We start from the raw sequence: 24,141 nt of genomic DNA on the forward strand, positions 1-24,141 counted from the left end.
TGTGGCCGTGCAGAGGAGTGACCTAATGGAGTGTAGGGCATCGGGTAGGACCTCCTGCCAGCGGGTGGTTGGGAGATTTCTCGACCGCACGGCCAGAAGGACAGCCTTTCACACGGTCGCGTTCTCCCTCTCCACCTGCCCGTTTCCCCGTGGGTTATAGCTGGTCGTTCTGCTCGAGGCGATGCCTTTGCTGAGCAGATACTGACGCAGTTCATCGCTCATGAACGATGTACCCCGGTCGCTGTGGATATAAGCAGGGAAACCGAACAGGGTGAAGATGCTGTGCAGTGCCTTAATCACCGTGGCTGAGGTCATGTCGGTGCAGGGAATGGCGAATGGGAAACGGGAGAACTCATCGATCACGGTGAGGAAATAGGCATAACGGTTGGTGGACGGGAGGGGCCCCTTGAAGTCCACGCTCAGTCGCTCAAAGGGGCCCAAGGCCTTCACGAGCCGAACCTTGTCTGGCCGATAGAAGTGCGGTTTGCACTCCGCACAGACCTGGCAGGCCCTGACCATGGCCTTGACCTCCTTGGTTGAGTAAGGTAGGTTGCGGGACTTGATGAAATGGACGAGCCGGGTAACCCCCGGGTGGCAGAGGTCATTGTGGATGGCTTGCAGGCGGTCCTCCTGCGCGTTGGCGCATGTGCCGCGGGACAGGGCATCTGGGGGCTCGTTGAGCTCCCCTGGACGATACTTGATATCGTACGAGTAGGTGGAGAGTTCGATCCTCCACCTCAAAATTTTATCGTTTTTTATTTTGCCCCGTTGCGTGTTATCGAACATATAGGCGACCGACCGTTGGTCGGTGACGAGGGTAAACCTACTACCGGCGAGGTAGTGTCTCCAGCGCCGCACAGCCTCCACAATGGCTTGTGCCTCCTTTTCGACTGCAGAGTGTCGAATCTCGGAGGCGGTGAGGGTTCGGGAGAAGAACGCTACTGGTCTGCCTCCTTGATTGAGGGTAGCAGCCAGGGCGATGTCTGATGCATCGCTCTCTACCTGGAAAGGGATGGTTTCGTCCACCGCGTGCATGGCGGCCTTGATGATGTCGGCCTTGATGCGGTTGAAGGCCAATTGAGCCTCAGCCGAGAGGGGAAAAGTGGTGGTCTTTAGGAGTGGGCGGGCTTTGTCCGCATACTTGGGGACCCACTGGGCGTAATAGGAGAAAAGCCCCAAGCACCGTTTGAGGGCCTTGAGGCTGCGGGGGAGAGGGAGTTCCTTAAGGGGGCGCATGCGGTCGGGGTCGGGACCTAGGACCCCGTCTTCCACGACATAGCCGAGGATGGCCAGCCGGGTGGTGTGGAAAACGCATTTGCCCTCGTTATAGGTCAGGTTAAGGGCTCGGGCGGTCTGGAGGAACTTTTTGAGGTTAGCGTCATGGTCCTGCTGATCATGGCCGCAGATGGTGACATTGTCCAAGTACGGGTATGTAGCCCGCAAACCGTACTTACTGGTCCACCATTTGGTCCATCGCCCTTTGAAAGACGGAGACCCCATTTGTGACACCAAAGGGGACCCTGAGGAAGTGGAAGAGCCGGCCGGCTGCTTCGAAGGCAGTATAGGGGCGGTCTTTTGGTCGGATGGGGAGCTGGTGGTAGGCAGATTTGAGGTCGACCGTGGAAAAGACTCGGTATTGGGCAATCCGATTTACCATTTCCGCGATGCGAGGAAGGGGGTATGCATCAAGCTGCGTGAATCAGTTTATGGTCTGGCTATAATCCACGACCATCCGTTTCTTCTCCCCGGACCGGACTACCACCACTTGCGCTCTCCAAGGGCTGTTGCTAGCCTCGATGACCCCCTCTCCCAGTAAACGCTGGACCTCTGACTTGATAAAAGCCATATCTTGGGCACTGTAGCGCCGACTCCTGGTGGCGACGGGCTTACAGTCAGGAGTGAGGTTAGCGAATAGCGAGGGGGGTGCGACTTTCAGTGTCGCAAGGCAGCACACCGTAAGGGGGGGCAAGGGTCCGCCGAACTTCAGTGTCAGGCTTCGGTGGCTGCACTGGAAATCCAGTCCGAGCAGCAGGGGGGCATAGAGGTGAGGGAGGATATAAAATTTGAAACGGGTGTATTTGGCACCCTGGATCGAGAGATCCGCAATACAGTACCCCGTGATTTGTACCGAGTGGGACCCAGATGCGAGGGCTATGGTTTGGGATGTGGGATGGGTGCGTAGGGAGCAGCGCCTTACCGTTTCAGGGTGGATAAAGCTCTCCGTGCTCCCGGAGTCGAAGAGGCATGCAGTGTCGTGCCCGTTGACCTGGACCTGCATCATGGAGTCCTGCAGGTGTTTTGGCCGAGTTTGATCGAGGGTGATCGCACCCAGTCACGGGTAGTCGGAGTCATAAAATGGCCGCTGCCGTTGGTCGCACGTGTCGGGTCGAGAAGATGGCCGCCGACCAGATGGCCGCTCCCATGATTCGCACGAGGCTGATGACGCGTCAGAAGAGGACGTGTCGGGTCGGTGCGCAGCAGCATTGCGAGGCCTGCGGGCCTGAGAGCCAGATTTTCGGGCCGGCTGTTCTTTGTTTTTCTGGCCCCTGGGTCTGGCCAGGCAGACCCTCGCAAAGTGCCCTTTCTTCCTGCAGTCGCTGCAGATCGCGGAGCGGGCTGGGCAGCGTGGGCGTGGGTGCTGGCCCTGCCCGCAGAAGTAGCAAGGTGTGCCCCCATGGTGAGCGGGTCGCCGCGTGGCGCAGGCCTGTAATACGGGCGAGTCTGAGGAAGTCCGGGGGGGGCTGGCATAGTCCGCGGGGTACGTACCCAAGTTATGTCGGGCCACCTCCAGCGAGGAGGCGAACGTTAGCGTCTCCTGGAGGTCTTTTGCCCCGTTTTCGAGCAGTCGCTGCCGGATGTAGGTCGAGCGGATGCCGGACACGAAAGAATCTCTGATGTGCAGGTTCATATGGACTTCCCCTGTCACATCCTGATGGTCACAGTCCCTGGCCAGCGCGGTGAGTTTCTCAACAAACTCGTCGAGCGATTCCCCCGAGCGCTGCCGGCAGGTAGAGAGCAGATGCCGGGCGTGCACCTCATTGACGGGTTTGACAAACCGCTTGCGGAGCAACTCAATCACTTCCTCATAACTCGTCGCCTTTTCGAGCGTGGCGGAGATTCTGTGACTCACCCGGGCGTGGAGTAGACGCAGCTTGCGTGGCCCCAGGATGGGAGTCTCTGCGGAGTCCAGGTAGGCCTCGAAGCACCGCAGCCAGTATTTAAAAATTTCCTTTACCTCCGGCGTTCGTGCTTCCAGATTGAGCTTCTCTGGTTTTAGGCCTGCGTCCATCCTGAATCTAGTTTAGCCTAATAAATTGAGGTACCCTCAATAATGATGCTTAGAGATTAAACTGTAAAGAAGGCTTTATTAGGCTAATAACTATGCTACAGATTTGGACGAGAGCTGACTGCTATACAGACCATGAGGCAGGCCTTTATGTATGGCTCCCAGATGGGCGGAGCCAGAGGCGGAGTCCCCAGGGTTCCAAGCCTGGTCTTAAAGGGGACATCACCTTACATGATGATAAGGCAGTAACCGTTCATCACATTAGCCAAATGATCAATTGGGTTGCTACAGCCATTTATGAGCTTTCCCCTTCACATTTGCAAAGACTACACACGACTTGCAACCTGGCTATATCTATGTGCTTGTTTGGCAATGCAAGCTTATTCATTAGTGTGTCACTCAAGGAAGCCATTGACATTTGCACTGCATCATTATTTCATGGCAATGTAGATGTGCTGCACTGTTTTGAGTATGTATTCATTGAACTTTTGAACCTAGCAACTCAGGCAGTTGAATGCAGCTTTAATTATACTATATATGCTGAAGTAGATGGTGTTGCCATAGTTTCCACTTTATAGCCAGCCTAACATTTTCATCAGTTTCCTCAAGACACACTTTTCTATGAAATGACCCCTAACCTCCTCCCCGTTGCCCATTTCTTGCACCAGGCCTGACGAGTGCAAGAAATGTTTCAACAGTGTCTCTTTTTTCAGCAAATATTCAAGTTCTGTACCATCAAGAGACTATTCTTGCTTAATGCTTGAATGGTATAACTACTAGTTGGGAGCATATAAACTACTCCCACCAGCCACAATAAAACATGAACAACCCTCCACCCTTTTGATCACGAGAGGGGATTAGGCGGCTCTGGATAACTGTAATTAAATTACCACTTGATTTATTGTGGAAAGTTGCTTGGCATTCTAGTATAGATCACATATTGATAGCCAGTTGCTGTTACCTGATAAAAACACTGAAAGGGCAGGCAAAAGCAGATTCACTGAGAAACAAACACAGAGAAACATCTTCAGGGAAGCAGACAAGAACTTCAACACAGGGAGAGAAGGACCATCAAGCGCAGCCACCAAATTGCTGTAATCAGATTGGGACTCCTACCACCAGACTCAAGAACCATTTGCTTTGTAAAAAAGCTTTTTATGCCACCTTTACCACTCTTGCCAATCACCTTTCTGCCAATGCAAACAGTCTCTCACAATCTATTCTGTCTAGACTTGCTATGATTTTAAACACCGCTAACAAATCTCATCTCAACGTTCTCTTCTCTAGCAACAGTCTCAGTCTGCCAATCTACCCAGGTTATCATCACTGGAACCATTCTTGAAAACTTTTTCTACATTTTTTTTAATGCCTTTAGGAACTGTGAGAAACACCGCTCACTTAATAAAAGATTTACACTTAGTCAAATTCTGAAGAAGTATTATTTTCAATCGATCTTGCAAGAGCGGGTGCCTCCAGTAAGCAATAGCAGACACAAAGAATTCACACAGCATCACTTTGTTATATACAATCCGTGGGAAACAATCCATGAGAAACACATCCCACCACACTATAGACAGGACAGTTCCCTTATTAGTGATCCCTTATATAGTGATTTCTATCCGCTCCTGGTACATCCTTGGACCGGCAGTTAAAGATAAGAATGAGGCCCCCTGCTTGCACCTGCTATCTCCCTCTTGCTTAGCAAGTTCTGTTATTGTACATCCCGTTCTTCCCCGAAGGTCATCCTGGTACATCGTTATAATAATTTGCTCACTGTAGCTTACTCAGAACTTGACATGTTAATTTTCCCATCATGCTTCATTGTTGACATCTTAATTGTGAACCAGAGTATATACATGTAAAAACAACACAGAATGTTCATTTCTCACAGAACCACCCTAGTGTGGTAGCCAGAATTGAATGCAATACTCCAGTTGATGCTGAAACAATCTTTATTATAAAGATTCACAACCTCCTTATGTATGCCATGCTTCTATTTATAATGCCCAGGAACCAGTACACCATATTAACTGTCCCCTCCAGCTGTCTAGCTGCCTTCAACAATTTTTGCACATATGCACCTGGAGTATCATTCTGCTCCTGCACGTCTTCTGAATTTTCGATTGTTTTCTAGCAATATGTATCACTTTGTATTTCCCTGCATTAAATTTTATCTGCCATACAACAACCCATTCCATCAGCCGTTCACGTCTTTTTGAAGCATATCACGATCTTCCTCACAGGCACAATGGGAAGGATTCTCCGTTGCCCAACGCCGATATCGTAATCGGCAATCGGGCAGAGAATCACTTCCGATGCCCAAAGCGGGGGAGGTGCCAGTTTAATGCTGTTTTCTGAGTCTCCGCCCCCTCCGAAATGGCTTTATTGCCCTCCCCCGTTGCCCCGCCACCAACGGGCCGAGTTCCCGACCGCGAGGTTGACGTATGGTCTGAGCGGTCGGGAACCCAGCGTGGCGGCCGCGGATTGTGTCCGACGCCGTCACAGTCGGCATGGATCCGTGCCGCCGGCCAGGGGGAGGGGCTTCGCGAGGACTGGGGACACTGGTGGGGGGTGGCCTATGGCAGGTTGGGTCCGCACACGGCCGCGCCATGTTCTACAGCATGACCACTGCAGGTTGTCACCGTGCGCATGCGCAGCCACGGACCCGGCTATTCTCCGGCTGTTTCTGGCATGGGAGCCGGTGGTTATACCTGGCGCCACTGCTAGCCCCTCACTTGTCCGGAATCGGTGAGGGTTCAGCGCCAATTTTGGCATCCTAAAACGCCCGGGAATTCTATGTTTCAGCTGCAACTTAACCGCTGAAACGGAGAATCCAGCCCAATATTTCCAAATTTATATCTGCAAATTTTGAAATAGTACCCTCTCCATCTGATTTTAGGTCACAAAATTTAATTCAAGAAAAGCAGTGAGCTTAACAGTGACCCTTGGAGAGTCTCATTATATCTTGTCCGAAAAACAACCATTGACCACGACTATGATTGTTACTCAGCCAAATTCATGGGCTGGATTGACCATTTCTGAGACTAAGTCTTGACGTCGGCGCAGAATTCGTGGAGTTCCACAAGAGCAAAACTGGCACCGCAACTGGACCGATTCAGCAACTGTTAAGGGGCTAGTACCAGCGCCACGTGGAGCACGATCGATTCCAATGAGAAACCATGCAGGATTCGCTGGTTTCGCGATTGACACTCAGGAGGCTGACAAGCTGCAGCTGTATATGCACACTTCACTTCCCACACACTATTCCAGCCAAGAAGACGGCAGCGAGGAGAGCGGCACCCCATTTCTCGGATGCCGAGCTGGAGACCCTCCTGGATGCGGTGGAGGAGAGATGGTTAACCCTGTACTCCCACCCAGGAAGGAGGCTGCCAGCTGCCGCCATTCATGGTGCCTGGGCACAGGTGGAAGAGATGGGCAGCGCTGTGGGCAACACCGTCCAGGCCAGCCAACAGTGCCGGATAAAATTGCACAACCACCTCACGTCGACCAGGGTGAGTAGGCAGCACTGTGCCCCTGGCACTAACCTCATCCCACACACCCATAACGATAACCCCCCTCCCAACAACCCAGAGGGCGGCTGAACCCCCAACCTGCACCACATGCAATGCAGTACCCATACTGGCTGCCATGGCTGGATGCCCAGGCCACTGAGGCCACAGCTACCCAGCCCCTGGGCTGCATGCGTCAGACTGTCTAACACTGTTTTCGGTTTGCCCATTCCCCACAGGAGAAGGGCACCCATAACCGCCAGGATCAGGAGAAAACTGGAGGGGGACGGCCGGACCTGCAACCCCTGGCCATGGCAGAACAGGGTGCCCTGGACCTGGTTGACAGCCCGGAGGAGAGATCACCAGGGTGGAGTTCGGACACGGGCGAAGAAGTGAGACCCTGCTGAGTTGCAGTTCCCCGTGAAACCTGTGTCAACAGCACACACACCCCCCTCCCCCACCCCACCCCCCCCCCCCCCCCAAACACCCTCACCCCCTCCTGAGCCGCAGTCTAATCATGCATCGTGTCGTGTCTTGCAGGACCTGCTGGAGATAGTGTGGGTCCATCCGGTGTCCCCCAACCCCAGCCAGTGGCACAGCCAGAGCCTCCCCCGCCCCTTGAGCCGAACACTGACGTTGAGAGCAGCCCTTGACATGAAACGTAGGACACACTGGAGCTCGAGTCTGAAAATGACACAGATTTCCCGTCACAGCTGTTTCTGATACATCCCAGATCCAATCACCTTGGTTGGTCACTTTTGTGAAGAGGCTCCTGGGACATTCTTTGGTGCGCAGGCACTAAACAGTTGATCCGGTACAGAAGGTGGAGATAGGAACACCCAAGGGGGCGGACAAACGGAGGGCAGGCCGAGCCCAGGAATTAGCTGCTGTCCAAGGCCTCTGGATCAGACAGTCCAGACAATGTGGAGATGCAGTTGCAGAGCCAGGGACTGCATGAGGGGTTGTCAGTGAGCATCCAATACCTGCAGGCGCAGTTGGAGGAGTCCAACCTCGTGCAGGAGCAAGAGGTGGTGCCGACCATGCGTGTCACCCAGGCCAACACCACATTGGTGGCATCCAAGGTGGAGGCATTAGGTGCAACAGATTTGGCTATGGATCAGCAAGCATGCCAAAGGACTGGGGCATTCTGTGAAGGTCCTGGTCGAGGCGCAAGACAGGGTTGCTGCCTCACAGGCAACCATGTGCTAGAGCCACCTGGAAATTGCAGCAGCGCTCCTAAGAGTGGCCCAGTTACAGCAGGCCATAGCTGGGAACGTCGGCTGCATTGCCCAGGGGCTAGCCAATGTGGCGCAGTCACAGAGGGAGGTGGCCCAGTCCCAGAGGGTGATGGCGCAGTCACTGGTTAATGTGACATAGACCCAGAAGGTGGTGGCACCGTCAATGGGTGATGTGGCACAGTCCCAAACGGAGATGGTCCACTCCCTGTGTTCCGAGGCTGCAAGCATGCAGATGGTCGAGACCAGAGCGGGCCTCCAGGACCAGCAGTGCCAGGTGGCGGGGTGCCTCAGGTGATAGCTCTGCTCGCAGCCCCGTCCCTTGGAGTAGCCCGGGAGCCATCGGGCACCCGGAGGGAGGAGGTGGTGATGGAGCTCATGCTGTTGACTCCCGCAGGGGAGGTGCCAGAGCACCGCAGCACCTCGGACTCCCCGTTCCCCCTCCTGTGCCTGGTTCATATGGTGGGCAGCCGGCACAACATGGCGGCACCAAGCAATCTGGGACACCCGAGCAGCAGCCGGTCCCATCCAGGCCTGGAGCCCCAGAAGACGTCCGTCAAAGGATTCCTTATCCTTATTGATTTCCCAATCTTCCTCAACACACTCCTCTGAAGAACCATCACTCTCCCCAGTAAGCATAAATCAATGCCAGATGAAGTGAGAAAATTCATTGACTGACTGCTCGGCAATCACGCATATTCCCTCTTTGCCTATACATCCATAAGCTGATGGGTGGTGGACAGATCCAGAAATCTGTTATCCACAAAACTCTCAACCCAGAGTTCGAGCTCCTTCAGCTGACACTTACTGCATATTTGATCATGGATTTGGATAGTTATATCTGACTACTCCAGTTGAAAGATTTTTGATATCAGAGACAAGGAGAATACGGGATTGTCTATGGATGTTGAATGGATGATTTCTAAGAGATATTTGACAGGGTTCTGCACAAAAGATTCTTCACAAAACCGAAGCACTGGAATTGGAGGCAACCATTGATATAAATCAGTTTTAGTGGTGATGAATCCGCAGTAGGCAGAAGGCATAGACGAAAGTATAAATTACAAAACATTTATTTTGATACAATACTCCTCCTCTCCCCTAAAGGCCTCCTTCCCGACCTGCAGCTAGGCCAGGATTTTTATACAACTGGGGCTCTCCTTGTAAAGGGGAAACACCGCCCCCCTTAAAGGATGTAGGCCTGCCTGTCTTATAGGGGAAGTTCATATTCAGGGGAGGTCAGGGGAAATCGTATAGTCCGGATCCCAGGACCTCCATTGGAGTTATAACAGGGAGTAAGGATAAAGGAAACGTTTTAAAGTTGGCAAGTTGTTTCCAAGATTCTTTATTGGAGCTTCAATATTGTGCAACAAGTGTGCAGAGAAGGCCTTAAATTTGGAGGGGGGGGGGGAGAAATTACATGAGGGGAGTATTGGAAACTGAAAGGAAAAGGCGAGGCAATAGTAGGGTAGCGATATGGCAATGATAACCAGCGTGTGACAGGACAGTGTGCAAACATGAGTGTGGGAGAACAAATACGATCAGAGTGTAGTCTGGGAAGGTAAATGGTATTTGTGCCGGTGTCTCCTTGTGTTTTTAAATTGTGGAGGGGGGAAACTGAGAGGTGAGTTACAGTAAAACTGTGAGCTGATTGGTTGGTGGGGAATCTGTGTTAAATTTGAAAAAGAAAATTGAAAAAAAATAATTTAAACTAATTAATTCACGAGGTAAAGGAGTAACTAAACCAGAGTGTGGAGATTAATATTTAGCATTTAATTTTACAGTAAAAATCTAGCGCCGGGGACCATATGGTTAATTGTAACTTAATCTGATAACAATTTAAGTATTTATTTTAAATTAACTAACAGTGCTTCAATGTCACTCAGCGGGGTGCAGTGCTCTACCTGTGTGATGTGGGAGATCCGTGACGCTTTCAGCGTTCCAGTCGACTACCTCCGCAGGAAGTGGAACCAATGACAGCTCCTCACAGACCAGGTAGTTCGAATGGAGCAGCAGTTGGATGCACTTAGGTGCATGCAGGGGCGGAAAGCGTCATAGAGAGGAGTTATAGAGACGTGGTCACACCCAAGGTGCAGGCAGGCAGACAGATGATCACTAGAAAGGGCAGTCAATGCAGGAGTCCCCTGTGGCTGTCCCCCTCTCTAACAAGTATACAGTTTTGGATACTGTTAGGGGGATAGCCTATCAGGGAAAAACAACAGCAGCCAGAACAGTGGCATCACAACTGGCTCTGTTTCTCAGCAGGGGAGGACATAGTGCAGGAGAGCAATATAGGGGACCCTGTAGAAAGGGGCTCAGATGGGCGCAGAACGAACGCAGGACATCCTGAAGAGGGCGGGTGAGCAGCCAGAGGTCGAGGTGCACATAGGTACTAACGACATAGGCAGGAAGAGCGATGAGGTCCTGCAGCGTCCCAGATGGCTTCATCTGCAGAAAGTGCACCCAACTGGAGCTCCTCACAGACCGCATGGTTCGGTTGGAGCAGCAATTGGATGCACTTAGGAGCATGCAGGTGGCGGAAAGCGTCATAGATCGCAGTTATATAAATATGGTCACACCCAAGGTGCAGGCAGAGAAATGGGTGACCACCAGAAAGAGCAGGCAGTCAGTGCAGGAATCCCCTGTGGTTGTCCCCCTCTCGAACAGGTATACCCCTTTGGATACTGTCGGGGGGGATAGCCTATCAGGGGAAAACAGCAGCAGCCAGAGCAGTGGCACCACGGCTAGCTCTGATGTTCAGAAGGGAGGGTCAAAGCGCAGAAGAGCAATAGTAATAGGGGACTCTATAGTCAGGGGCACAGATAGGCGCTTCTGTGGACGTGAAAGAGACTCCAGGATGGTATGTTGCCTCCCTGGTGCCAGGGTCCAGGATGTCTCCGAACGGGTAGAGGGCATCCTGAAGGGGGAGGGCAAACAGGCAGAGGTTGTTGTACATATTGGTACTAATGACATAGGCAGGAAGGGGCATGAGGTCCTGCAGCAGGAGTTCAGGGAGTTAGGCAGTAAGCTAAAACACAGGACCTCTAGAGTTGTAATCTCAGGATTACTCCCTGTGCCACGTGCCAGTGAGACTAGAAATAGGAGGATAGTGCAGTCAGATACATGGCTAAACTGGTGGTGCAGGTTTCAGATTTCTGGACCATTGGGATCTTTTCCGGGGCAGGTGGGACCTGTACAAGAAGGATTGGTGGCATCTAAACTGGTGGGGCACCAAAATCCTGGGTGGGAGATTTGCTAGAGTCACTCGGGAGGATTTAAACTAGTATGGCAGGAGGGTGGGAACCAGAGCGTTAGCTTAGGTGTAATACTGAAGGGGAAATAGAGAACAAAAATAAAACATCACCCTGTCTACTCAAACGCAGTGGTTTGAAATGTATATGTTTCAATACCAGAAGTGTAGCACGTAAGGCAGATTAACTTAGAGCACTTATTAGTACTTGGAACTATGATGTTGTGGCTATTACAGAAACATGATTAAAGGAAGGGCAGGATTGGCAGCTGAACATTGGAGGATATAGATACTTCAGGAGAGATAGAGAAGGGTGTTAACGGGGTGGGGGAGTAGCATTACTGGTTAAGGAGATTATAGCCGTACTGCGGGAGGACACCTCAGATGGCTCATTCAATGAGGTAATCTGGGTGGTGCTCAGGAACAAGGGGGCAATCACAATGTTGGGGGTTTGTTACATGTCCCAACTGCCAGTGTGAGATAGAGGAGCATATAGGTAGAGAGATTTTGGATAGATGCAAAAGTAACGGGGTTGTTGTGGAAGGGGAATTTAACTTCCCCTACATTGACTGGGACTCACTCAGTGCTAGGGGCTTGGATGGGGCAGAGTTTGTAAGGTGTATCCAGGAAGGCTTCTTGATGCAATATGTAGATAGTCAACTAGGGAAGGGGCAGTACTGGACCTGGAATTGGGGAATGAGCCTGGACAGCTGGTTGAGGTTCAGTCGGGGGAACATTTTGGGAGTAGTGACCACAATTCTGTAAGTTTTAGGGTACTTTTGGATCGAGCCAAAGGTAACCGTCACATTATGGTGCTGAACTGGGGAAAGGCAAATTACGATAACATTAGACAGGAGTTGAAGAATTTGGATTGGGTGTGGCTGTTGGAGGGTAAATCAACATCGGACATGTGGGAGTCTTTCAAGCCACAGTTGATTAGGATCCAGGAAGGTCACATTCCTGAGAGAACAAAGGATAAGTATGGGACGTTTAGAGAGCCTTGGATAACGAGGGATATTGTGAACCTCGTCAAAAAGAAAAAGGAGGCTTTTGTACGGTCTAGAAGGGTGGGACAATCGAAACCCTAGAGGACTATAAAAAAAGTAGTAAGGTACTTAAGCGGGAAATTAGGAGGGCTAGGAAGGGGCGTGAAAAGTCTTTGGCAAGTAGGATTAAGGTGAATCCCAAAGCTTTTTATTTGTATGTAAAAAGCAACAGGGTGGCCAGGGAAAGGATTGGACCGCTTAAGGACAGTGGGGAGAATCTATGTGTTGAGCCAGAAGGAATGGGTGAGGTATTAAATGAGTTATTTGCATCAGTGTTCACCAAAGAAAAGGACTTTGTGGAAGATGATTCTTCGAAAAGGAGGTGGTATTGGGTGTTTTAAAAGACATTAAGGTAGATAAGTCTCCTGGGCCGGATGGGATTTACCCCAGAATACTGAGGGAGGCAAGAGAGGAAATTGCTGGGGCCTTAACTGACATCTTTATCTCCTCGGCTACAGGTGAAATCCCGGAGCCTGGAGAATAGCTAATGTGGTATCACTGTTTAAGAAAGGTAGCAGGGATAATCCAGCAAACTAAAGGCCGGTGAGCCTCACATCGGTAGTAGGTAAATTATTGGAGAGAATTCTCAGGGACAGGATTTATACTCATTTGGAAACAAATGGACTTATTAGCGATAGACAGCATGGTTTTGTGAAGGGGGGGGGTCGTGCCTCGCTAACTTGATCGAGTTTTTTGAGGAGGTGACAAAGATGATTGATGAGGGGAGGGCAGTGGATGTTGTTTACATGGACTTCAGTAAAACCTTTGACAAGGTGCTCATGGCAGACTGATACAAAAGGTGAAGTCACATGGGATCAGAGGTGAGGTGGTAAGATGGATACAGAACTGGTTCGGTCACAGAAGGCAAAGGGTAGCAGTAGAAGGGTGTTTTTCTGAATGGAAGGTTGTGACTAGTGGTGTTCCACAGGGATCCGTGCTGGGGCATCTGTTGTTTGTAGTGTACATAAACGATTTGGAGGAGAATGTAGCTGGTCTGATCTGTAAGTATGCGGATGACACCAAGGTTGGTGGAGTAGCAAATAGTGTTGAGGATTGTCAAGAGGATACAGCATGGCACAGATAGGTAGAGACTTGGGCAGAGAAATGGCAAATGGAGTTTAATCCAGACAAATGTGAGATAATACATTTTGGTAGGTCTAACATAATAGTACCTTATTGTCACAAGTAGGCTTCAATGAAGTTACTGTGAAAAGTCCCTAGTCGCCACATTCCAGCACCTGTTCGGGGAGGACGATACGGGAATTGAACCCGCGCTGCTGGTGTTATTCTGCATTACAAGCCAGCTATTTAGCCCACTGTGCTAAACCAGCCCCTAGGAAGGGACGTGTACAGTAAATGGCAAAACTCTTCGGAATATAGAAAGTCAGAGAGATCTGGGCGTGCAAGTCCACAGATCTTTGAAAGTGGCAACACAAGTGGACAAGGTAGTCAAGAAAGCATATGGAATGTTTGCCTTCATTGGATGGGGCACAGAGTATTAAACTGGTAAGTCATGCTGCAGTAGTATAGAACCTTGGTAAGGCCGCACTTGGAATATTGCAAGCAATTCTGGTTGCCACACTACCAGAAGGATTAGGAGGCTTTGGAGAGGGTGCATAAGAGGTTTACCAGGATGTTTCCTGGTCTGCAGGCTGTTGCGATATGTGGGGAGGCTGAATAGACTCGGACTGGTTTCATTAGAACGGCAGAGGTTGAGGCGTGACCTGATAGAGGTCTACAAGATTATGAGGGGCATGGACAGAGTGGATGGGTCTTTCCCAGGGTGGAGGGGTCAGTCACCAGGGGGCATAGGTTTAAAGTCTGTGGGGCAAAGTTTAGGTGAGATGTTCAAGGCAGTTTTTCACACAGAGGGTGGTGAGTGCCTGGAATGTGTTGCCAGGGGAGGTTGCAGAAGCAGATATGTTAACCGCATTCAAAAGGCATCTTGACAAATATATGGATAGGATGGGTATAGAGGGATACGGCACAAGAAAGTACTGGAGGTTTTGGCCAAGGGTGGCATCATGACCGATACAGGCTTGGAGGGCCAATGGGCCTGTTCCTGTGCTTTATTGCTCTTTTTTCTAGTCGGGAAAATAGGTTTTAAAAAAGTCAAAATTGAAAGCTCTTTTCTGAGTGCACACAATGTTCGTAACAAGATGGTTGAATTGATAGCATTATGAGAAATAATAGCGATTTCAGAGATATAGTTGCAAGGTGACCAAGACCAGAACCTGAATATTCAATTGTATTTGACATTTCGGAAGAACAAGAACAAATCTGATGGGGTAGCTGTTAATAAAGGATTAGAATGAACTTGGTTTGGAAGTTCAAAATGTGAACCAGTTTGTGTGGTGATGAGAAATAGCAAAGGAAGGCAAGTTGCCGGTGGGAATAGTTTTCAGATCCCTAATAGTAGCTACATTGTAGGACAGAATACAAATCAAAAAATAATGGGGGCCTATAAGAAAGCACTTTGGATCTGTTGCATCATAGCAGGTGGTAGAGGGAAATACAGAAGAATGAAGTACAAGCCAGCAATAGCCCACAATGGTGCTCTGGTGCTGGGAAAGACATGCTTCCGTATTTCTTTAGAAGCCTCTTTAAAGTATGGTGTTCAGGCCATTGTAAAACTGAAAAAACAAGGCAAGGATTGCACAGCACATGCTCCACCTATTTTTTCCATACATTTTCATGGATTTTGAAAGGGGCAAAGAATTCTTCTGCATAGTTAAATTGTGCACAGCCTCCCAAGAATGCCTAACAGCAATGGCCAACATAGCAGGGGCATCTGTGTGAAGCATCAGGGAACTATCTGCAAGTTTATGACTGCTAGAAAGATAAATGTGTGTTAGGGTGTCAGAATCTTAGATGAAAATGTTGAATTCCAGGCTGAACAGAATGCATCTTGTAAATTGCACACACATTTCAGCCACAAAGGGAGTTATTATTTAAGTTAGTGGATGGCTACCATTCAAGCAGACTGCTTTGTCCTGGATGATAAACTTGAATGTCGTGACAGGTGCACTCTCTCAGCATTCTCAAGATACATTTATCGAGTTGAAGAGAACTGGGTAAATCACATTAACTTACACAAGCATAAAAATGGGTTTGATGTCAGAAGATATTTCTTTTCAAAATATCATTAACTCCTCGGAGGAGGAGGAGCAGTCTCTGTCAGGGGGAGAACCTGAGAACATCTAAGACACTCGGAAGGTAAGAAGGTAAGTAAGTGATTTTTACTCTTTTAACTTTTATACCTTTTTCAAATTGTGTGTGTCGGGGGGAAACTGAAGTGACATCACATAAAAGCTGTGACCCGAGTGGCTGGTTGGGAATCTACACTAAATTTAAAAAATTAAGCATTGGTAACTAATTAAACATAATTACTTAATTATAATTTAGAGGGGTATCTAAGCCAGAGGTCGGAGAGTACTATATTTAGCTTTTGCATTTATATTAGAAATCTAGTGCTAGGAAACAGATAGTTAACAGTAACTTAAAAAAATATATATATTTTTTTAAAAATTTAAAACTTTTAATTTTAATTAATTGACGCAATGTCAGTTAGAGGGGTGCAGTGCTCTGACTGTGAGATGTGCCAGGTCCGGGACGCTTCCAGCGTCCCAGATGGCTTCATCTGCAGAAAGTGCACCCAACTGGAGCTCCTCACAGACCGCATGGTTCGGTTGGAGCAGCAATTGGATGCACTTAGGAGCATGCAGGTGGCGGAAAGCGTCATAGATCGCAGTTATATAAATATGGTCACACCCAAGGTGCAGGCAGAGAAATGGGTGACCACCAGAAAGAGCAGGCAGTCAGTGCAGGAATCCCCTGTGGTTGTCCCCCTCTCGAACAGGTATACCCCTTTGGATACTGTCGGGGGGGATAGCCTATCAGGGGAAAACAGCAGCAGCCAGAGCAGTGGCACCACGGCTGGCTCTGATGTTCAGAAGGGAGAGTCAAAGCGCAGAAGAGCAATAGTAATAGGGGACTCTAAAGTCAGGGGCACAGATAGGCGCTTCTGTGGACGTGAAAGAGACTCCAGGATGGTATGTTGCCTCCCTGGTGCCAGGGTCCAGGATGTCTCCGAACGGGTAGAGGGCATCCTGAAGGGGGAGGGCAAACAGGCAGAGGTTGTTGTACATATTGGTACTAATGACATAGGCAGGAAGGGGCATGAGGTCCTGCAGCAGGAGTTCAGGGAGTTAGGCAGAAAGTTAAAAGACAGGACCTCTAGGGTTGTAATCTCAGGATTACTCCCTGTGCCAGTGAGGCTAGAAATAGGAAGATAGAGCAGCTAAACACGTGGCTAAACAGCTGGTGTAGGAGGGAGGGTTTCCGTTATCTGGACCACTGGGAGCTCTTCCGGGGCAGGTGTGACCTATATAAGGACGGGTTGCATCTAAACTGGAGAGGCATAAATATCCTGGCCGCGAGGTTTGCTAGTGTCACATGGGAGGGTTTAAACTAGTATGGCAGGGGGGTGGGCACGGGAGCAATAGGTCAGAAGATGAGAGCATTGAGGGAGAACTAGGGAATAGGGACAGTGGGGCTCTGAGGCAGAGCAGACAGGGAGAAGTTGCTGAACACAGCGGGTCTGGTGGCCTGAAGTGCATATGTTTTAATGCAAGAAGTATTACGGGTAGGGCAGATGAACTTAGAGCTTGGATTAGTACTTGGAACTATGATGTTGTTGCCATTAGAGACCTGGTTGAGGGAAGGGCAGGATTGGCAGCTAAACGTTCCAGGATTTAGATGTTTCAGGCGGGATAGAGGGGGATGTAAAAGGGGTGGCAGAGTTGCGCTACTGGTTAGGGAGAATATCACAGCTGTACTGCGGGAGGACACCTCAGAGGGCAGTGAGGCGAATAGGTAGAGATCAGGAATAAGAAGGGTGCAGTCACAATGTTGGGGGTTTACTACAGGCCTCCCAACAGCCAGCGGGAGATAGAGGAGCAGATAGGTAGACAGATTTTGGAAAAGAGTAAAAACAACAGGGTTGTGGTGATGGGAGACTTCAACTTCCCCAATATTGACTGGGACTCACTTAGTGCCAGGGGCTTAGACGGGGCGGAGTTTGTAAGGAGCATCCAAGAGGGCTTCTTAAAACAATATGTGGACAGTCCAACTAGGGAAGGGGCGGTACTGGACCTGGTATTGGGGAATGAGCCCGGCCAGGTGGTATATGTTTCAGTAGGGGAGCATTTCGGGAACAGTGACCACAATTCAGTAAGTTTTAAAGTGCTGGTGGACAAGGATAAGAGTGGTCCTCGGATGAATGTGCTAAATTGGGGGAAGGCTAATTATAACAATATTAGGTGGGAACTGAAGAACCTAGATTGGGGGTGGATGTTTGAGGGCAAATCAACATCTGACATGTGGGAGGCTTTCAAGTGTCAGTTGAAAGAAATTCAGGACCGGCATGTTCCTGTCAGGAAGAAGGATAAATACGGCAATTTTCGGGAACCTTGGATAACGAGAGATATTGTAGGCCTCGTCAAAAAGAAAAAGGAGGCATTTGTCAGGGCTAAAAGGCTGGGAACAGATGAAGCCAGAGGAAATGGGCGAGGTACGAAATGAATACTTTGCATCAGGATTCACCAAAGATAAGAAATTGGTAGATGTTGAGTCTGGAGAACGGTGTGTAGATAGCCTGGGTCACATTGCGATCCAAAAAGACGAGGTGTTGGGTGTCTTAAAAAATATTAAGGTCGATAAGTCCCCAGGGCCTGATGGGATCTACCCCAGAATACTGAAGGAGGCTGGAGAGGAAATTGCTGAGGCCTTGACAGAAATCTTTGGATCCTCACTGTCTTCAGGTGATGTCCCGGAGGACTGGAGAATAGCCAATGTTGTTCCTCTGCTTAAGAAGGGTAGCAAGGATAATCCAGGGAACTACAGGCTGGTGAGCCTTACTTCAGTGGTAGGGAAATTACTGGAGAGAATTCTTCGAGACAGGATCTACTCCCATTTGGAAGCAAATGGACGTATTAATGAGAGGCAGCATGGTTTTGTGAAGGGGAGGGCGTGTCTCACTAACTTGTTAGAGTTTTTCGAGGAGGTCACTAAGATGACTGATGCAGGTAGGGCAGTGGATGTTGTCTATCTGGACTTCAGTAAGGCCTTTGACAAGGTCCCTCATGGTTGACTAGTACAAAAGGTGAAGTCACACGGGATCAGGGATGAGCTGGCAAGGTGGATACAGAACTGGCTAGGTCATAGAAGGCAGAGAGTAGCAATGGAAGGATGCTTTTCTAATTGGAGGGCTGTGACCAGTGGTGTTCCACAGGGATCAGTGCTGGGACCTTTGCTGTTTGTAGTATATATAAATGATTTGGAGGAAAATGTAACTGGTCTGATTAGTAAGTTTGCAGACGACACAAAGGTTGGTGGAATTGCGGATAGCGATGAGGACTATCAGAGGATACAGCAGGATTTAGATTGTTTGGAGACTTGGGCGGAGAGATGGCAGATGGAGTTTAATCCGGACAAATGTGAGGTAATGCATTTTGGAAGGTCTAATGCAGGTAGGGAATATACAGTGAATGGTAGAACCCTCAAGAGTATTGAAAGTCAGAGAGAGCTAGGAGTACAGGTCCACAGGTCACTGAAAGGGGCAACACAGGTGGAGAAGGTAGTCAAGAAGGCATACGGCATGCTTGCCTTCATTGGCATGGGCATTGAGTATAAGAATTGGCAAGTCATGTTGCAGCTGTATAGAACCTTAGTTAGGCCACACTTGGCGTATAGTGTTCAATTCTGGTCGCCACACTACCAGAAGGATGTGGAGGCTTTAGAGAGGTTGCAGAAGAGATTTACCAGAATGTTGCCTGGTATGGAGGGCATTAGCTATGAGGAGCGGTTGAATAAACTTGGTTTGTTCTCACTGGAACGAAGGAGGCTGAGGGGCGACCTGATAGAGGTCTACAAAATTATGAGGGGCATAGACAGATTGGATAGTCAGAGGCTTTTCCCCGGGGTAGAGGGGTCAATTACTAGGGGGCGTAGGTTTAAGGTGAGAGGGGCAAGGTTTAGAGTAGATGTACGAGGCAAGTTCTTTACACAGAGGATAGTGGGTGCCTGGAACTCGCTACCGGAGGTGGTGGAGGAAGCAGGGACGCTAGTGACATTTAAGGGACATCTTGACAAATACATGAATAGGATGGGAATAGAGGGATACGGAGCCAGGAAGTGTAGAAGATTGTAGTTTAGTCGGGCAGCATGGTCGGCACGGGCTTGGAGGGCCGAAGGGCCTGTTCCTGTGTTGTACATTTCTTTGTTCTTTGTTCTTGTTATTGGACCAGTCACAGGCATCTGCAGATTCACTATAGGCATTCAAAAGGGAGCTGGAAGAGCACCACATCCCACCTTGAGTGTGGTCGACCTAGCCACTTACCAAAGGAATGATAATCTTTATTACTGTCACAAGTAGGCTTACATTAACACTGCAATGTAGTTACTGTGAAAACCCCCTAGTCACCACATTGCAGCGCCTGTTCAGGTACAGAGGTAGAATTCAGAATGTCCACTTGACCTAACAAGCATGTCTTACGGGACATGTGGGAGGAAACCGGAGCACCCGGAGGAAACCCATGCAGACATGGGGAGAACTTGCAGACTCCGCACAGACAGTGACCTGTCTGTCACGGACCTCCAGGTCCCTGGCTCTGTGAAGCAACTGTGCTAACCATTGTGCTACCGTGCTGCCCGAATTGGGTGGGGACGAATCAATGCATATCACAGAACTTGCTTCCTTTTCAAGGATAGAAACAGGAATGTGGTAAACACCACTAGTGATATATTGCATATATTACGGCACTGCCCGTGTATTGCAGGTACTACGGTAAATCCCTGCCTGCTGGCTCCTCCCAGCAGGCGGCGTATAAAAGTGTATGCTCTCCTGCGCTGCTCCCATTCTGGTTACAGCTGCAGGAGGCACAACATCTTGTGTAATAAAGCGGATCACTTCCTCACAGTTCCCTTCGGCGTCACCAATGGGGTCTTGGTCTTCCAGTGAGAGATGGACCGAATGGTTGACCAGTACGGGCTGCGGGCCACCTTCCCGTACCTAGATAACGTCACCATCTGCGGCCACGATCAGCAGGACCACGACGCAAACCTCCAAATATTCCTCCATACCGCCAAACTCATTAACCTCACATACAATAAGGAGAAATGCGTGTTCCGCACCAACCGCTTAGCCATCCTTGGCTACATAGTGGAAAATGGAGTACTAGGGCCCGACCCCATGCGCCCCCTTTTGGAACTCCCTCTCCCCCAAGGCCCTGAAACTATGCCTAGGGTTTTTCTCATATTATGCCCAGTGCATCCCGAATTATGCAGACAAGGCCCGCCCACTCAAAGTTCACAGTTTTCCCCCTGATGGCTGAGGCCCGCGAGGCCTTCAACCACATCAAGGTGGACATCGCCACGGCCACATTGCACGTGGTCGTAGAGACCCTCCCCTTTCAGGTGGAGAGCGATGCATCAGACGTAGCTCTGGCCGCCACCCTCAACCAGACGTGCAGACCTGTGGCTTTCTTTTCCTGCACCCTCCATGCCTCCTGTCGAAAAGGAGGCACAAGCCATTGTGGAAGTTGTGCGACATTGGAGGCATTACCTGGCCAGCAGGAGATTCACTCTCCTCACTGACCAACGGTCGGTTGCCTTCATGTTTAACAATAAATTGTAAATTCTATGATAATCTATGATTAATCTAGGACAACGATTCGGCACAACATCGTGGGCCGAAGGGCCTGTTCTGTGCTGTATTTTCTATGTTCTTTGTAATACGCAGCAGAGCAAGATCAAAAATGACAAGATTTTGAGGTGGAGGATCGAGCTTTCCACCTAGAACTAGGAGATCTTGTATCGCCCGGGGAAGCTCAATGAGCCCCCTGATGCAATATCCCACGGTACATGTGCCAGCGCACAAGTGGACCGACTCCGGTCTCTCCACTATGACCTCTGCCACCCGGGGGTCACCCGGTTCTTCCATTTTGTCAAGACCCGCAACCTTCCCTACTCCATTGAGGAGATCAGGACCGTAACCAGAGACTGCCAAATCTGCGCAGAGTGCAAGCCGCACTTCTACCAGCCAGATAGAGCGCACCTGGTGAAGGCCTCCTGCCGCTTTGAGCACCTCAGCATGGATTTCAATTGGTCCCTCCCCTCCACCGACCGCAACGTGTACTTCCTCAACGTAATTGACGAGTACTCCCGGTTCCCCTTCGCCATCCCATGCCCGGACATGACTACTGCCATGGTCATTAAAGCCCTGCACAGCATCTTCACTCTTTTCGGTATCCCCACCTACATCCACAGTGATCAGGGATCCTCTTTCAGGAGTGATGAGCTGCGTCAGTTCCTGCTCAGCAAGGGCATCGCCTCGAGCAGGACGACCAGCTAGAACCCCCAGGGAAACGGGCAGTTGGAGAGGGAGAACGGGACGGTCTGGAAGGCCGTCCTGCTGACCCTTCATTCTAGAAATTTTGCGGTCCCCCGCTGGCAGGAGGTCCTCCCCGACGCTCCACTCCATCCGGTCGCTCCTCCGCACCGCCACTAATGAGACCCCTCACGAACGTGTTTACCTTCCCCAGGAAGTCCACCTCCGGGGTCTCACTCCCTACATGGCTGACAGTTCCTGGACCCGTCCTCCTCCAGAAGCATGTGCGGAGCCATAAATCGGATCCCTTGGTCGAGAAAGTCCACCTCCTCCATGCAAACCCGCAGTACGTCAACGTGGCACACCCCGACGGGCACCAGGACAGTCTCCCTCCAGGACCTGGTACCCGCAGGGTCCCCACTTACGACCACCGACCTGACACCGTTCCTCCCAACCTCCCCCCCCCCCCCGGTTGCCTCATTCACCCCTGCGCCACCCTCCCTCCCTCCAGCGAACCTCACCGCAGCCCCCACCCCAGCAGGATCCACTCAGGGGTGACGAGAACACACTCCCGGAGTCGCAGGTGACCACGTCGGCGTCCACATCACCACCAGGACTGAGGCGATCGCAGCGGAGGGTCAAAGTCCCTGACAGACTTAATCTGTAATGTTTTCGTCACCCCCGCCGGACTCTTTTTTAAACAGGGGGGTGAATGTGGTAAACACCACTAGTAATATATTGCACATATTATGGCACTGCCCGTGTATTGCAGGTACTACGGTAAATCCCTGCCTGCTGGCTCCTCCCAGCAGGCGGCGTATAAAAGTGTAGGCTCTCACAACATCTTGTGCAATAAAGCCTCGATTGTTTCACCATCCTCGTCTCGTGGTAATTGACGGTACATCAAGGAAATCCTTGAAAATTTTTTTCCTGAAATTGATAAGGACTTTCCCCCTTTCCCAGGAAACTGAGTCTGAAGGTGGGGCCAGTGTAATGTATGACACAGAATCAGGTCATTTGGCCCAGCGTGTCTAGTTTAGTACCACACAGGCGTCCTGTTGCTCAGCCAGCACATGCAGGTCTGAATGTGTTTCATAAATGACAGAATGACAAGAAAGTGCAAAGTAAAAACAAAATACGGCAGATGCTGGAAACCTGAAATGAAAAAAAAACAAGTGCTGGAAATGCTCAGCGGGTCTGGCTGGCATCTGTGGACATAGAAACCAAAAGTTTCAAGTCCAAATTTAAGTTCTTCGGAACCCTTGGAAGGGGCTAAGAATAGCCTCTTGTCCTATTCCACATTCGTAAATATAATATCCCATCCTGGTTGTCCATTCTCCGAGCATTTTCGAGCCTGAAGATGAGCATTGTGGTCGTCTTGCACTCTTACCTAAACGTGCTGTAAGGGTGAATGGTAAAGTCCTCCGTCTCAATTGCTTTCAAGTAATCTTTGTGCACGGCCGCCGCGCTGCCGTGGAAGGCGGCAGATCCGGTGCGGAGCCCGGGGCGAAACAAGGTTTGTATACTGGCCTGCCGGGCCTTTCCCAGGCTCAGCCCTCTCATGGTTGAGTTGAGCTGGAATATCGAACCTGTCGGCTCACTTTCATTTTGTTTACGAACAAAAAATTTCTTTTTTGTACCGACATTCCGCGATTGTTCCTTCATCGGGACAAATGCCAAAACCAGCTGCAGTCTGCGCGGCTGAACTATTTCAAACTCACGGACTCGGCCACGAGGAGCAGGGAGGGGAGGAATTCAAAACTCTCCTTTCACCCGCCCGAACAGGCGTCAGCCAACTGGAGCACCCGGTCCCGCGCTGACTGACGGTCCCGCGCTGACTGACTGACTGACTGACAGACAGTCCCGCGCTGACTGACTGACGGTCCCGCGCTGACTGACTGACAGACAGTCCCGCGCTGACTGACGGTCCCGCGCTGACTGACTGACTGACGGTCCCGCGCTGACTGACTGACGGTCCCGCGCTGACTGACTGACTGACGGTCCCGCGCTGACTGACTGACGGTCCCGCGGTGACTGACTGACTGACTGACGGTCCCGCGCTGACTGACTGACGGTCCCGCGCTGACTGACTGACTGACGGTCCCGCGCTGACTGACTGACTGACGGTCCCGCGCTGACTGACAGACAGTCCCGCGCTGACTGACGGTCCCGCGCTGACTGACTGACTGACGGTCCCGCGCTGACTGACTGACGGTCCCGCGCTGGCTGACTGACTGACGGTCCCGCGCTGACTGACTGACGGTCCCGCGCTGACTGACTGACTGACGGTCCCGCGCTGACTGACAGACAGTCCCACGCTGACTGACAGACAGTCCCACGCTGACTGACTGACTGACGGTCCCGCGCTGACTGACTGACTGACGGTCCCGCGCTGACTGACTGACGGTCCCGCGCTGACTGACTGAC

General features: G+C 50.5%; 1 protein-coding gene across 1 annotated transcript in view; it reads right to left on the bottom strand.

The window, feature by feature from the left end:
* LOC140421149 (potassium/sodium hyperpolarization-activated cyclic nucleotide-gated channel 1-like) overlaps positions 1-23,427 on the bottom strand; it is a 93,884-nt gene extending 70,457 nt beyond the window's left edge. Inside the window, exon 1 of the mRNA XM_072505633.1 lies at positions 23,105-23,427. Within this exon, the coding sequence (XP_072361734.1) occupies positions 23,105-23,379 (275 nt within the window). The 5' untranslated portion in view covers positions 23,380-23,427. The remainder of the gene's footprint in view (positions 1-23,104) is intronic.
* Positions 23,428-24,141: the final 714 nt, after the last annotated feature.

The sequence above is a fragment of the Scyliorhinus torazame genome, chromosome 1, assembly GCF_047496885.1.
Source record: "Scyliorhinus torazame isolate Kashiwa2021f chromosome 1, sScyTor2.1, whole genome shotgun sequence".
Taxonomy (NCBI): domain Eukaryota; kingdom Metazoa; phylum Chordata; class Chondrichthyes; order Carcharhiniformes; family Scyliorhinidae; genus Scyliorhinus; species Scyliorhinus torazame.